The sequence below is a fragment of the Vipera berus genome (assembly GCF_964194415.1).
Source record: "Vipera berus genome assembly, chromosome: W".
NCBI classification, from domain to species: Eukaryota; Metazoa; Chordata; class Lepidosauria; order Squamata; family Viperidae; genus Vipera; species Vipera berus.
The window spans coordinates 50,202,343-50,215,994 of NC_138210.1; the positions used below are offsets into that span (position 1 = coordinate 50,202,343).

At 45.5% G+C, this 13,652-nt stretch overlaps 1 protein-coding gene across 1 annotated transcript in view; it reads left to right on the top strand.

Annotated features, from left to right (window-relative positions):
• LOC308676279 (integrin alpha-D-like) overlaps positions 1-13,578 on the top strand; it is a gene marked incomplete at its 5' end in the record, with an annotated part of 55,558 nt that extends 41,980 nt beyond the window's left edge. The window contains 9 exon segments of the mRNA XM_081342092.1: positions 408-487; positions 1,183-1,266; positions 1,500-1,578; positions 3,432-3,539; positions 6,102-6,185; positions 6,349-6,462; positions 9,576-9,668; positions 10,243-10,353; positions 13,400-13,578. Of these exon segments, the coding sequence (XP_081198218.1) occupies positions 408-487; positions 1,183-1,266; positions 1,500-1,578; positions 3,432-3,539; positions 6,102-6,185; positions 6,349-6,462; positions 9,576-9,668; positions 10,243-10,353; positions 13,400-13,516 (870 nt within the window). The 3' untranslated portion in view covers positions 13,517-13,578.
• Between the last annotated feature and the right edge of the window lie 74 nt (positions 13,579-13,652).

A 13,652-nucleotide genomic window follows, 5' to 3' on the forward strand; every position in this document is an offset into this window, starting at 1 on the left:
GATTTAGAATCTCCATGGACATTTAGCAACTCAAGGCACTACAAGTCTCTATAAAAAGAGCCCACAATGGCTATTTTGTGAGAATGTCCATAGCTTGTTCTCAAAAATCACAAAACTGCATTAAGATAGAATGTCTTGCTCCTGATCTAGTTGTGAGTCCAAAGAATTATTTCACAATAAACAATTGTAGACAAAATTTGGCTCTAAAATTACTCTTGCACAAAGGCTTAAAGGTCACTGCTCCTACCCCCCAATTTCTAGGGATTGTAGCTCTTTGACGGAGCTGAAAAATGGCTTCCAAGTTTCTCATGGCCAAAGTTTCTGTTTATTAATGAAATATAAAACTGACACAGCTCTGCTTTAAGCATTCTGGGCCCACTGCTTGTTTTGTGTCTCCTTCTGTCCAGGTGGTCTTCTTCGTCAGCTTTTTTGTTTCCCAAGACGCAGATCTAGGAAGTGTGGTACGGATCAATGCCACGGCTGCCAGGTAAAAGTTCCCACGACTAAAATGCAAACATTCTCCTATGTAAATCAGATTAGCAGTCATGTTGCCTACAGTCATTTTTCCACTAGCAACGTCCAGAGCTTTCTAGACTCATCCCACAAGTGTTGTGCTCCACAAAGTATAATAACATAGCCTCAGAACATACCAAGTTCAGAAGGGGAGCCTTGATAGATAAATTAATCTAGCTCAATATTTTATGTCACACTGCAGTCAAGTGAATATATTTAGAAACTTCATAACCTAGACAGAAAAGTGAATTCCACTGTCACTTCCCAGCAACCCAAGATTTAGAACTTGCTGCCTATGATTCAGAAGGTCAACAGCTATCAGTATTAATAGCTCTTGAGACCCCAATTCTCCATCAGCCTATTGATCCTCCTTTTAAAACCATCTAAACTCAACCAATGACAGCAATTTCCCTGGCCGTGACTAATCCCATTGACCTCAATGCATCTGGCTTTAAATAGAACAACATCTGGAAGCATCCTGTTGTGCAAATGCTCTTTAAATAAATACAGCTTCACTACTAAGAAGTTCTAACTTTTACATCAGATGATCCTGAATGTAATGCGATGGGGGGAGGGGGAACAGCACAGCATTTAGTAGTTGCTGTAATTAAGAGAGGTGCATGTGTGCCACGTTTGCTGCTCTGCCCATTTTTCCTTGTGTCCCTCCAGTGAAAATAATGTTGCTGTCACAGAGGACATGGTTCATCAAATGGAGCTGCCTGTCAAGTATGCAATCTATGTTTTCATCAATAGGTAAGTGGCTGCAAGTCTTTGCGGAGAAGATCTCCCATTGCTTGACCAACTCCCAAGAGGTTGCTCTGAAGCGTTAGAAAGATTGTTTACACACCCACCTATGTGACCCCATTTTCCCTGGTGCGCATTGCTGAGGAATGATTGGAACACAACTGTAATCTTAATTAACTCAAAACTCTGGTCAATTGCATAACGTATTTTTTCCCCACAATCTTTCACCATTTTTTTTCCAGCTTGGATGAGTCAACCAAGTATGTTAATTTTTCTGCCGGGCAGGAAAATGAAACTCGGACTGTGGAACATCGATATGAGGTGAAAAGGATGTGGATCACTTTCTGATCAAGAACTTAGAACAGACAGAGCTTTACTTATCAAGGTGGAGGAAGATTTAAGAATGGAGCACATTTACCTAGTGATGGATGCATTCTTCCTCTGAGAAGCATTTGGAAAGCGAGAAAAATTGTATCTAGAACTAAGGAGAAATCTCCTGACACTAAGCAAAACTAAGCAATGGAATGTTTGCCTCCAGAAGTTTATTTATCTATTTATTTATTTATTTATTTATTTATTTATTTATTTATTTATTTATTTTAATTTTATTTTTAATTCCATTTATATCCCGCCCTTCTCCGAAGACTCAGGGCGGCTTACAAGCTTAGCAGTAGCCTTCATTCTATGTATATGCCTGCTTATTAGGGCTTTCACACACACCCCAAGCGGCATTATTACAAAGTCAGCTTAATTGCCCCCAACAATCTGGGTCCTCATTTCACCTACCTCGGAAGGATGGAAGGCTGAGTCAACCTTGAGCCTGGTGGGATGCGAACCTGCACTAATTGCAGGCAGCTGGTGTTACTTAAGGAGGCATTAGCCCACTGCTCCACCAAGGCTCTTTTTTATTGAATTTGTATACTGCCCTATTCCCGTAGGACTGTATACCGCCCTATTCCCGTAGGACTCAGGGTGGTTTACAGGGCAGTTAAAACCATGAAATACAAAAAATTAAAATCAATTAAAACAATTAAATTAAATACAAGCCCCAAGAGTAAATCTAAAACCCAGTTAAATTAACGACCCCACAGTCTGGACCAAACAGATCAAAGAGCCAAGTTTTCAGGTCCCGGCGAAATGAGCGAAGGTCAGTTGTGGGTGCTCCATCACTGGAGTTTTTTTTAAAGAAGAGATTGGACAGCCATTTGTCCAGAATGGTATAGGGTCTCCTGCTTGAGCAGGGGGTTGGACTAGAAGACCTGCAAGGTCCCTTCCAACTCTGTTATTCTGTAAAAATGTACCTTAGGTACTGTCCGCTACTCAGAAATTGCCAGTCATCAGTTTTCTAGAGAGTTTTCTCCATCATTAAATATTCTCCATCCATCCTTGAGTTAAAAGATTGAGGGCAGTAGAAGAAGGGGACGACAGAGAATGAGGTGGCTGGATGGAGTCACTGAAGCAGTAGGTGTGAGCTTAAATGGACTCCAGAAGATGGTAGAGGACAGGAAGCCCTGGAGGAACGTTGTCCATGGGGTCGTGATGGGTCGGACATGACTTCGCAACTCACAACAACAATCCTTGAGTTGGTAGAAAAATATATTGGCATGAAATTTAGCATCCCCGTTGATGAGTGGCGTGGTGGTGTAGTGAAGATGCTTGCCTCCCACTCAGAAGGTTGAGAGTTCAATCCTAGGTAGGGGCAGCTCTCTCTCTCCTAGGGCACCAAGAAAAAAATATCCGCTGCAAATTCTGGGTCAATAAATGCTCAGCACCATCCAGGCACCCCGACCCAACCCCGAAATAAGAGATTACAAGGTGGTAAACAGGGTGTTTATTGTTCATTCCTCTCTGGCTTCTATTGCCATCATTCTCGGTTATTCTAATCCTCCAACTTCCCTCAAAATTTAGGGGCAGATTTAATCTCTCTTCAAGATGTCCTTGGCCAATGTCAGAAGATCACTATTCTTACATGGATACAGCTAAGAAGGGCTTAGGCTGGTGTCACTTATTGGCTGGGAATAAGGTGATATCATGGGAGCATAAGTAAAGAAGCAATTTTAAGTGCACAATTGTCCCTACAAGGGGGGACCCATCCCTAGAAAAACAAAATATTGACTCGTGCTAAGAATATTGGGTGTCTACGCTCACTTATGCGGCATTCTCTTCCAATGTAGCTGAAGAACACGTTTCATCGAAAAGTTCCTGTTTCAGTAACTTTTCGTATTCCTGTGTCACTGAATGGAGCACAGATCTGGAACGCAATCTTGGATGTCCCTAAAGAGGTATATTTCCTGTGGAGCTGTGTTGATGAGAATATAAGTGTTGGGTGTTTAAAGTTTCGAATCTTGCAGAAATGTCTAAGATTTCTGCTTATTTGAAGGATCATTCACAAGAAAGATATATTTCAGTTTGGAGGAGATGGATAGATTATATTCAGAATAAATATGGGACTAAAAAGTTCCATTTAGCTTATGAGTAGATTTTAGAGGGATATTGTTATTAATTTTAGTGTTAGTACTTTGTATGTATCTATGTTAAAGGGGAGTTAAAGCACATTATGAATTTGGTTAATTTTATATTATGGATAATCTTTAGTTAGAATATGATTATTATAACTATAACCCTGTATTTAGCTCTGGGAAGTGGGGGGAAGGGGGGTGGTTTGGGGTGGGTGGGATTTGGGGATGTATTGTAAAATCTTGTTTTTGTAAAACTCTTTAATAAAAAAAAGAGAATATAAGTGCTTGTCCTGGATTAATGGAACTAAGATAAATACTGACGTAGCAAAATTGTACAGCAAGAAATCCCTCCACTAATTACCAAATTGCACAATAAAAGGTTGGGTGGGGTTAGGGTTAAACAGAAGAAAAACACGATGGGAGGTTTAGGCATTTCTGAAATATTATTTTGAGGTTTATTTGGCCAAAAGCATTCAAGTTATTTGAAAAACAAATAATGTTTAATGGGTATAAATTGAGTTAGCAATAGATTTCTTATTGGGTAAGCAAATATTCATCCCTCAATAGTAGATTACTCTTTAATATTTCAAACCCATATTTCAAATTCATTTTTGAAATTTGATAAAGTTGGGGGAAATGTCACTTTGGATTTTTCTCTTCTTCACCCATTCCTTAATTTCTCTCACTTTTTAGGTGCAAAGACAAGCATGTTTAATTAAAAAAGAGTCAGTAATACATATTTGTATATAATTATTTATTTTATTTTATTTTATTTTATTTTAATCCCATTTATATCCCGCCCTTCTCCGAAGACTCAGGGCGGCTTACAATTTAAGCACAAACCAATGTGCTTAGCAATAGCCTTCATTCTATGTATATGCCTGCTTATTAGGGCTTTCGCGCCCCCCCCAGCAGCATTATTACAAAGTCAGCTTATTGCCCCCAACAATCTGGGTCCTCATTTTACCTACCTCGGAAGGATGGAAGGCTGAGTCAACCTTATAGCGACTTAATTTTAAAGAAAAATCTGGTTAATGGCTGAATATGTTTTGGGCCCAAGTTTCAGAGTCAAGTTTAATTATTATTTTGTAAGGTATATAGAAAAGGGATGTGGTGGCTCAGTGGGTTAGGACGCTGAGCTTGTCGATCGGAAGGTCTGCAGTTTGGCGGGTTGAATCCCGAGTGCCACATAACAGAGTGAGCGCCTGTTACTCGTCCCAGCTTCTGCCAACCTAGCAGTTCGACAGCACGTAAAACTGCAAGTAGAAAAATAGGGACCTCTATGGTGGGAAGGTAACAGCGTTCCGTGCGCCTTTGGCGTCTAGTCATACCGGCCACATGACCACGGAGACGTCCTCGGACAAGCGCTGGCTCTTTGGCTTTGAAACGGAGATGAGCACCGGCACCTAGAGTTGGAAACGACTAGCACGCATGTGCGGGGGAACCTTTACCTTTACCTTTAAGGTATATAGATCTCATTAAAATACCTCATTTAGTATCAAGAGAAACCAATTGGCACATACAACCATCTTTTTCTGGAACATAGAAATTCAGAATTCTTGTCCATGTCAACATTTAGTCAGGGACTAAGATGGAAACACAATTCAAGAGGGATAACCAGGCCAGTGACCATAAGCAATAAACAGAACTTTCTTGCTTAGAGGAAGTGTCTTTGAGTACAAGCTGAGAAGAAACAACATCACCCAATCAATCCTTGCCAGTTCCCCAGGAATATTCTAGATGGCCATTGCCAAAAATAAATTGACAAATAAGCTGGTTGATTTCTCGGATCCAAGAAGATAAATGTTTTTCAGAAATCTTTGCTCCATGCTCACATAATTGAATAGAGATTGGTGAGAACTTACCACCACCATCAAAGTAGGATAGATGCTTTCAAGCAACCCTTTTTGTTCCCTCCCTTCATTAACTCTCAGTGTACTAAGGAGACTTATGTAAAATACCTATTGGATGTGCCCTAAATCTCAATGCATCATCCCCATTTAGCTTTAAGGCAGGCCTGGGCATTTTCAGGTCATTTACACCCTTTGGCTGTCCCTGTCCGGCCTGCATGAGGTCAAGTGGAAATTAAAAAGTAAATATAAATTAGATGCAGCGAATCAAAACCATACAACTCACCCCTTTTTAAAATGTGATAAAATTAATACTGAGCAGAATTAAGTTCAGCCGATTGGTTCAGCCCTCCATAACAATTCCAGATTCTCATGTGGTCCCTTGGGAAAATTACCCCTGCTCTAAAATGTTCAAGGTTGTAAAGATAAACCGTGCAAGATTAAAGCTCTTCCGTGACTTGTTCTTCAAGCTCCGAAATGGGGCCTCTTATAATGCCTCCTGATTTTGCGATTGTTCCTTTCTTTTGTCCATCAGCTCCCCCAGGTCATTTGCGTTCCTGGAACAAACACTCCAGGATCCAAAGAGTTTGTGAAACAACTAAGCAAACAACCTGTTTTGGTGAGTATATGTGGTGCTATTGCCAGGAAGTCTCCTTTGAAAAAAAGCAGATGGACCCGGGGGATCTGGATAAATGGTGACCTTACGGTCGGCCCCCGTGGTCACAGGAAATCCGTACACATTCCTACAACCAGACTTGACCATGTTCTTCTGTGTCTTGCAGGACTGCTCTGTAGCCACCTGTAAAACAATCACTTGCAATGTTCCATCCTTGGAGCTCCATCAACCTATTGAGTTCAAGATCAAGGGGGACATCAGCTCTGGGTGGCTTTCTGAGGTATGGAGGCATCTGCTGAGGCTTTATTGGGTTAGAAAGCAGGACAGGGAAGTGCCTTTTGTGGTATAATAATACACCATCACGTCTGTAGAAAACCAACTACATTTTAGGGTGTGTTTGCATTAAGGGCATATGCATTGACTTCACTACCATATGTATTCCTTAATTCTCTACACAGAGTTGATCAAAGCTACCGCAGTCTGGCCCATGATAGAGAAACACGGGTGTTTCTTGGTTCTCATTCTCATTTTTTCCTTCAGCGTGTTGACTTCATCTTTCCATTGAGCTGACCAGTGCTGCCTCTGTGAAGCCCATGATACAAAAATACAGATGGTTGTTTTTTTTAGGTGTCATCTTCATTTTTCCTCCGTTACGTTGACTATTTGTGGTGAGGCAACAAAAGACAAAAACAACAGGCCAGTACATGGAAGTGGTAAAGCCTACCATCAAAGCAATAAGGAAGGATAAATGAAGACACCACAGTACCTTTGCTTCAAGTAGAGAAGCAGTCCTGGGAAGTGGGGAAGTAGGACAATGCTAGTGGGAAATTGTTTATTTCACAGCTCCAGAAGAAATCCTGAAAAATTATCTTTCCTTTGGAGGAACTGTTGAGCCAAACGTTCTTCAGCTTAGATCAGTGGTCCCCAACCTTTGCAGCTTCGCGGCCTGGAGGGAGATGGAACTGGGCTGTGCAAGTGGTGTCCCAGTGCACCTGTATGTGCAGCTCCACTCGCACACAAGAGGAGCCTTTGGGACACTGCTTGCGCGAGTGTGGCTGCGAGCACCGGCACTTGTGACCCGGTTGCAAATAGGCCACAGCCCGGTAGTGGGCCATGCCCCACGGGTTGGGGACCCCTGAGACTTAGATTGTGGAGACCAACATCGACCATGGTATCCTACTGTGACGTCTCCAGGGGTTGGGAGTGGGGGGCACTGTTTTACAGTGGTTCTCTTCCTACCTCCTGGGCCGCTCACAGTTGGTGTTGATGGGAGGGCAGAGGTCCGCCCCGAGGCCTCTCGTTTGTGGAGTTCCTCAGGGGTCGGTCCTCTCTCCCCTCTTGTTCAACATCTATATGAAGCCGCTGGGTGAGCTCATTCGTGGTTTCGGGGTGGGGTATCATCAGTATGCCCAGCTTTTTCTTTCCACCCCGAACCAACCCATTGATGCCCTCGACGTGATGTCCCGTTGCCTGGAGGCGGTCCGGGTTTGGATGGGGAGAAACAGGCTTCGTCTCAATCCTGCCAAGACTGAGTGGCTGTGCATACCGGCATCTCAGACTATTTATTTTATTTTATTTTATTTTAATCCCATTTATATCCCGCCCTTCTCCGAAGACTCAGGGCGGCTTACAATCTAAGCACAAATCAAATGTGCTTAGCAATAGCCTTCATTCTATGTATATGCCTGCTTATTAGGGCTTTCGGGGGGGCCCCCAGCGGCATTATTACAAAGTCAGCTTATTGCCCCCAACAATCTGGGTCCTCATTTTACCTACCTCAGAAGGATGGAAGGCTGAGTCAACCAATCTTTTCCATCATTAACTATGGGGGGTGAGGTGTTACCCCCTGTTGATAGGACCCGCAACTTGGGCGTCCTCCTGGATTCACAGCTCAGTTTGGAAGATCATATAGGAGCCGTGGCCAGGGGGGCTTTTGCCCAGGTTCGCCTGGTGCGCCAGTTACGGCCCTATCTGGACCGAGATGCCCTACACACAGTCACCCATGCTCTTGTGACCTCCCGGCTAGACTACTGCAATGCTCTCTACATGGGGCTGCCCCTGAGGACCACTCGGAGGCTTCAGCTGGTGCAGAATGCAGCCGCACGAGTTGTAATGGGAGTTTCCCAATACTCCCATGTAACACCTCTTCTTTGCGAGCTGCATTGGCTTCCAGTTGCCCTCTGGGTGAGATTCAAGGTGCTGGTGATGACCTATAAAGCCCTAAATGGCATGGGCCCGGATTATCTGAGGGAGCACCTGCTGCCAGCGTCAATTTCCCATCGTCCTGTGCGCTCCCACAGGCAGGGCTCCTCAGGGTACCGCCGGTCAAGGATTGCCAACGGGCGATCCCCAGGGGGAGGGTGTTCTCTGTGGGTGCACCTGCCCTATGGAATCAACTGCCAACGGAACTCCGGACTGCCCCTGACCTTCGTTCATTTCGCTGGGACCTAAAAACCTGGCTCTTTGAGCTATCTGGTCTGGACTGAGGGGTTTTAATGTTTTTAAATTGTGATTTTAATTTTTTGGGGCTAGACTTAATTTAATTTTATTTTAATTTTATATTGTATTGTTTTTAAATTTTGCTTTGTAAACCCCCCTGAGTCCTTCGGGAGTAGGGCGGTATATAAACCAAATTAATAAATAATAAATAAATAATAACAGAAATGCCAAAGCATCATAAGGACATAGGAACACAATACTGATTTCGGAGCAAAATTCCCTGTATATGGAATAGCTCTGTAATGTATAATGGTGAAAACTGTCCCACAGAATTATTATCACCATCAAGAAATGATAAGTCCTAGGATTTCTTTTCCCCATGTATATTTTGGTAGCTGGATGGGATTTGGCCAATGAAGATAGGCCAAGGACCACTGGCCTGTCTGTGTCTACAAATAACATTTCCATTAATGCCAGTTCAATTTAGCCCTCAACTTACAGCAGTTCACTTAGAGACTATTCAGAGTTACAACAGCGCTGGAAAAAAGTGAGTTGTGACCGTTTTTCATACCTATGACCTTTGCAGCATCCCCATGGTCATGCGATCAAAATTCAGACAGTTGGCAACTGACTCATATTTGTGATGGTTGCCGTGTCCCGGGGTTACGTGGTCAGCTTTTGCGGCGTTCTGAGTGGCAACGTCAGTGGGGGAAGCCAGATTCACTTAGCGACTGTTTTGCAGACTTAACAACTGCAGGGATTCACTTAACAACTGAAAGGTCGTGAAACGGGGCAAAACCTACTGAACAAGTGTCTTGCTTAGCAGCAGAAATGTTGGGCTCAATTGAGGTTGTGAGTCAAGGTCAACCTGTAATTCTTCGCCCTTCCCTCTCTGGTTCAGCCTTTCAAGCAACCAGCTTCCCCACCTCTGAGGGTCTTTATGTCTTCTTCCAGACCAAGCAGAAGAAGCTGACTTTAATGAGTTCTGCCCAAGTTTCCTATGACAAGAGCAAATACAAGCAGAAAGAGGGATTCGTGCAGGACCAGGTAATGACTCCTCTCCTCCGAGGTATCAGTCAATTGTCAAGGGTGAAAATTTGGCAGCTACATGCCTCTCTTTTGTCTTTTTGTCGTTAGAGTAAGGTGGGGCGGTATTGCTTTCGAATGGGTTAGTTAGAGAAATGGAATCTCTCCAGTTCTACGGAGGTTTGCTGAGAACCAGCAGTCTGGAAAACTTTCAAGGGCATTCTAGCAGGTGTGAAGAAGATAGCAGACAGTTCCCATAACAAAAAAGAACTTGTTTACATGAACTACTGGGACATCTGGGGTGGGGGTGGGGGGGTTGGCTGGGAAAGTCATTGTTTTATGCTATGGTATGATGCCTTGGGATTTTAGAGTTAGTTTTCCTTCGCCTTTACCAGGCCATGCATTCAAATAAACAGTAAGCTTTTCAGAAATGAAAATAATCCTGGACTATTATTTGGATACTGGAACGGGACGTTGACATAAAGATTGTAATGAGAACTTCTGGATCCACTGGATAAGGACTGTACGGAGGGAGGAAGCTGTGATCAGAGGATTCTAGCTTCCCTTGTATGATCCAGCCCTTCCTCTCCTCCAGGGGAAGACCACAGTGGAGTTCTTGGAGGCCTACAACTCTGTGCCCATCATTATTGGCAGCGCCGTGGGTGGTCTTGTACTCCTTGTTCTGATCGTTGCGGCTCTGTATAAGGTAAGTCTTGAAAGAGAAAATGGCTTGCAATGAACATTTTAGTAGTCAGCTTCCATCCTAGTTATGTAGCAGCCTTTCCAGGTGGACAAGATGGGAAACACAAGCAGATGAAATAATTCTATTTCATTGTAAAGGCTCCATTAGCGGAATCTTGCCAGTTTGGGCACAAAACTCCCACTGTCTTTTTTTAATAGCCTGAGAAGTTAGGGACACTGATTTCTTCCTTTACACACTATACCAGGGGTCCCCAACCTGTGGGCCATGGCTCACTACTGGACCATTGCTATTGGCCACGAGGCCGCATGAATGGCTGGACAGTGCATGCACGTGTTTGTGTGCATGCCCCCCACTCACGCTAGTGCCGCCCCAAGCAAGCGTCGTGTGGGCGCTAGGGCCACCCCGTGCCTGCCCTTCCCTTTCCCTCCAGGCCACCAACCTAGAAAGATTGGGGGCTTCTGCATTATACAACTTGTTCTGTACCAGCCTGCTACCAGCCCTGCAGAAAAGGCAGGGACAACCCCTTTACAAACGGCAAGAGGCTGGAATAAAGCCTGCCAAATTTATTAACATAAAACAGACACCAACCATGAAACAGGAGCTATGAAACAGGAACTATTCAAGCGGTTGCCTTCAGCAAACCAGCCCTCCCATGCATTCCCCCTTAAATACAGTTCAGGGCGTGGCTTCTCTCTGCCTCCTTCCGAGGAGCCCCATCGCCTTCCTCTGTTTACTCCTGATTGACTGCCCCCTGCGTCGGGCGTCCTTGAACAGGGCCAGCTGTGGGTCATCTTCATCCACGCTGTCAGGCTCACACAGCTGGGTCTGTGTCGTGACCAGATGAGAGGGGCCTGGCTGGGGACTCTCATCAAGCTCTTCAACACCCCCCTCCTCCTCCTCCTCTGAGTCGTCCGACCCAACTGCCGAACCCACAGGCTGACCCTGAATCACAACACAACTGCTGGTTATATCCTCTCTTTTCTGACCGTTCCATCGGCAGCATCTCACCTTTTCTCCCGCTTCCCACGTACTTTTATATTATGGGACAACATGTCAAGTTATTGCTTTTCCCAAACACAAGTGGTTCTGCTAAAGCCAAGGGGCAGAGGTATCTGAAACAGAGGAGAAAAATCTACTAATTAAGTGAAGGATGTCCATTTCTGTCCACCCTTCAGTGTTTCAATAAACCAATTGTCTAGAGCAGACATGTCAAACACAAGGCCCCGGGGGCTGGATCCGGCCCGCAAAGTGGTTTCATGTGGCCCACGAACCCATCCTGGAAACAGTGAGGGAACAGCCCCCGCTGCCTTGGCCCCGGCCCAGACCGGTCGGGGGCCAATGTACAATTTCGTGGTGGCCATCTATGCTGAAATACATTCAGTCTTAGCTCCATGAGGCCGTCTGGAAACAGCGACGGACCAGCCCCTGCCGCATCAGCACTGCCCCCTGGGTGCACGGTGGGGAGGTATCACCCTTTGTGAGGAATGAAGAAATGCACCATCTCCTGGAAATGGCCAGCACATGGCCCTGCCTACTTCAGGCAGGCTAGGGCCTGGGCAGCATTGCGCTCCTCTTCAGATTCATGCCACCTGGCTCAGCCTCTCGGCACTATGTGGAGAGAGCCCCGCTGCCTGCCAAAATCGGGCAGGCTGGGGGCTGGGCAGCATTGCGCAGGTAACATCGACTTTCATGCTGTTCATGGCATCCCCTCCCCAAAAGCCCACCAAGCTGGATATGTGAAGTAGGCGAGGGCCATGTGCTGGCCACTTCCAGGCAATGGTGCATTTCTTCATTCCTCACGAAGGATGACACTTCCCCAGCTGCGTTTCTTGCCTGTTTTTCTCCCTCCCTCATCTCAAATATTTTCCCACCACTCTAGGAAGGAAGGAAGGAAGGAAGGAAGGAAGGAAGGAAGGAAGGAAGGAAGGAAGGAAGGAAGGAAGGAAGGAAGGAAGGAGGGAGGGAGGGAGAGGGAGGGTCTGAGGGAAGTCCTGCCTTAGTCCTGCCCTGCTGCCCTTTCACCTTCCCCTTGCCCCCTCCTCCTGGCCTATCTTGGGGGGGGGTCTCCCACCCTATTGCTAAGGAAGCTTTGGATACAAAGCCAGGTCTCCTCATATGGAGAGGGAGTGGGCCTCCCTCTTGACTTTGCCCTCGTACCCATCATGAGCAACCTGGCTAAGGAGAGCAAACACAGCAGCAGCAGCCTTGAGGAGGAGGTAAGTGCAGCTGGGCACCCACCTTGGGAAAGTGGGGCTGGGTTTAGTGCTTCGGGTGCTTGAGGGCTGGGCTGGGCATTTGATCTCCGTGCCACCATCCAGGCCCCCCCACCACCACCACCATGGCCTGAGAGGAACAGTGAGGCTCCTCTAGTGGACCATGCCTTGGCACTTGCCCCGGTCCCATCTCCTTCTGCCAGAGACCCTCAGATCTGTCCCACTCCTGCCCAGACCCCCACAAGCACCCTTGATGCGAACGATGTAGAGCTGGCCATGCCCACCCAGTAGGCCACACCCACTCCAGCCACGCCCAACCCAGTAGGCCATGCCCACCCTGGCCACACACCCCCACCCCCCCAAGGGCAACTACAATACTGATGTGGCCCTCAATGAAATTGAGTTTGACACCCCTGGTCTATAGATATTCTCAATCATTTTAAGTCATAGTTGACTGAAAGATGCTTTTCCAAAAGGCAAGCGGAATTCCCTGGGTTGTTTTTTTTCTCCTTCAAAAAGTTTCACTTCTCATCCAAGAAGCTTCTTTAGTTCTGATTGAATGGTGCAGAATGGAAAGATTTGTATAAAAGAAATAAATCCTTCCATTCCCCGCCTTTCAGTCAGAACCGAAGAAGCTTCTTGGATGAGAAGTGAAATGTTTTCAAGGGGAAAAAAACCAAGTGAGTCCAATTGCCTTTTGGAAAAGCGTCTATGGGAATAAACCAATTGATTTGTGGATTCCTGTAGATCGCATAGCTTGTCAGATCGGGCATCTATCTAATTTGTAGCCATTATCACTCAATGCTGAACTGGATTTTCTTTCTTTTTCCTTCCAGCTTGGATTCTTCAAACGGCAGTACAAAGAGATGATAAATGAGACAGATGCAGGAAATAATGAGGGGGCTGGAAGCCCAACGGAGACCATCACACCTTCTGATGCTACCAAAGGATGAATGTCTCTAGAGATTCTCTGTCAACCAGGTCATGGTTGCCCCAAAGGTGCTTTTTCAAAAGGCAACTGGACTTCCTTGGGTTTTGCTTGAAGACGTTTCACTTCTCATCCAAGAAGCTTCCTCAGTTCTGAGTGAA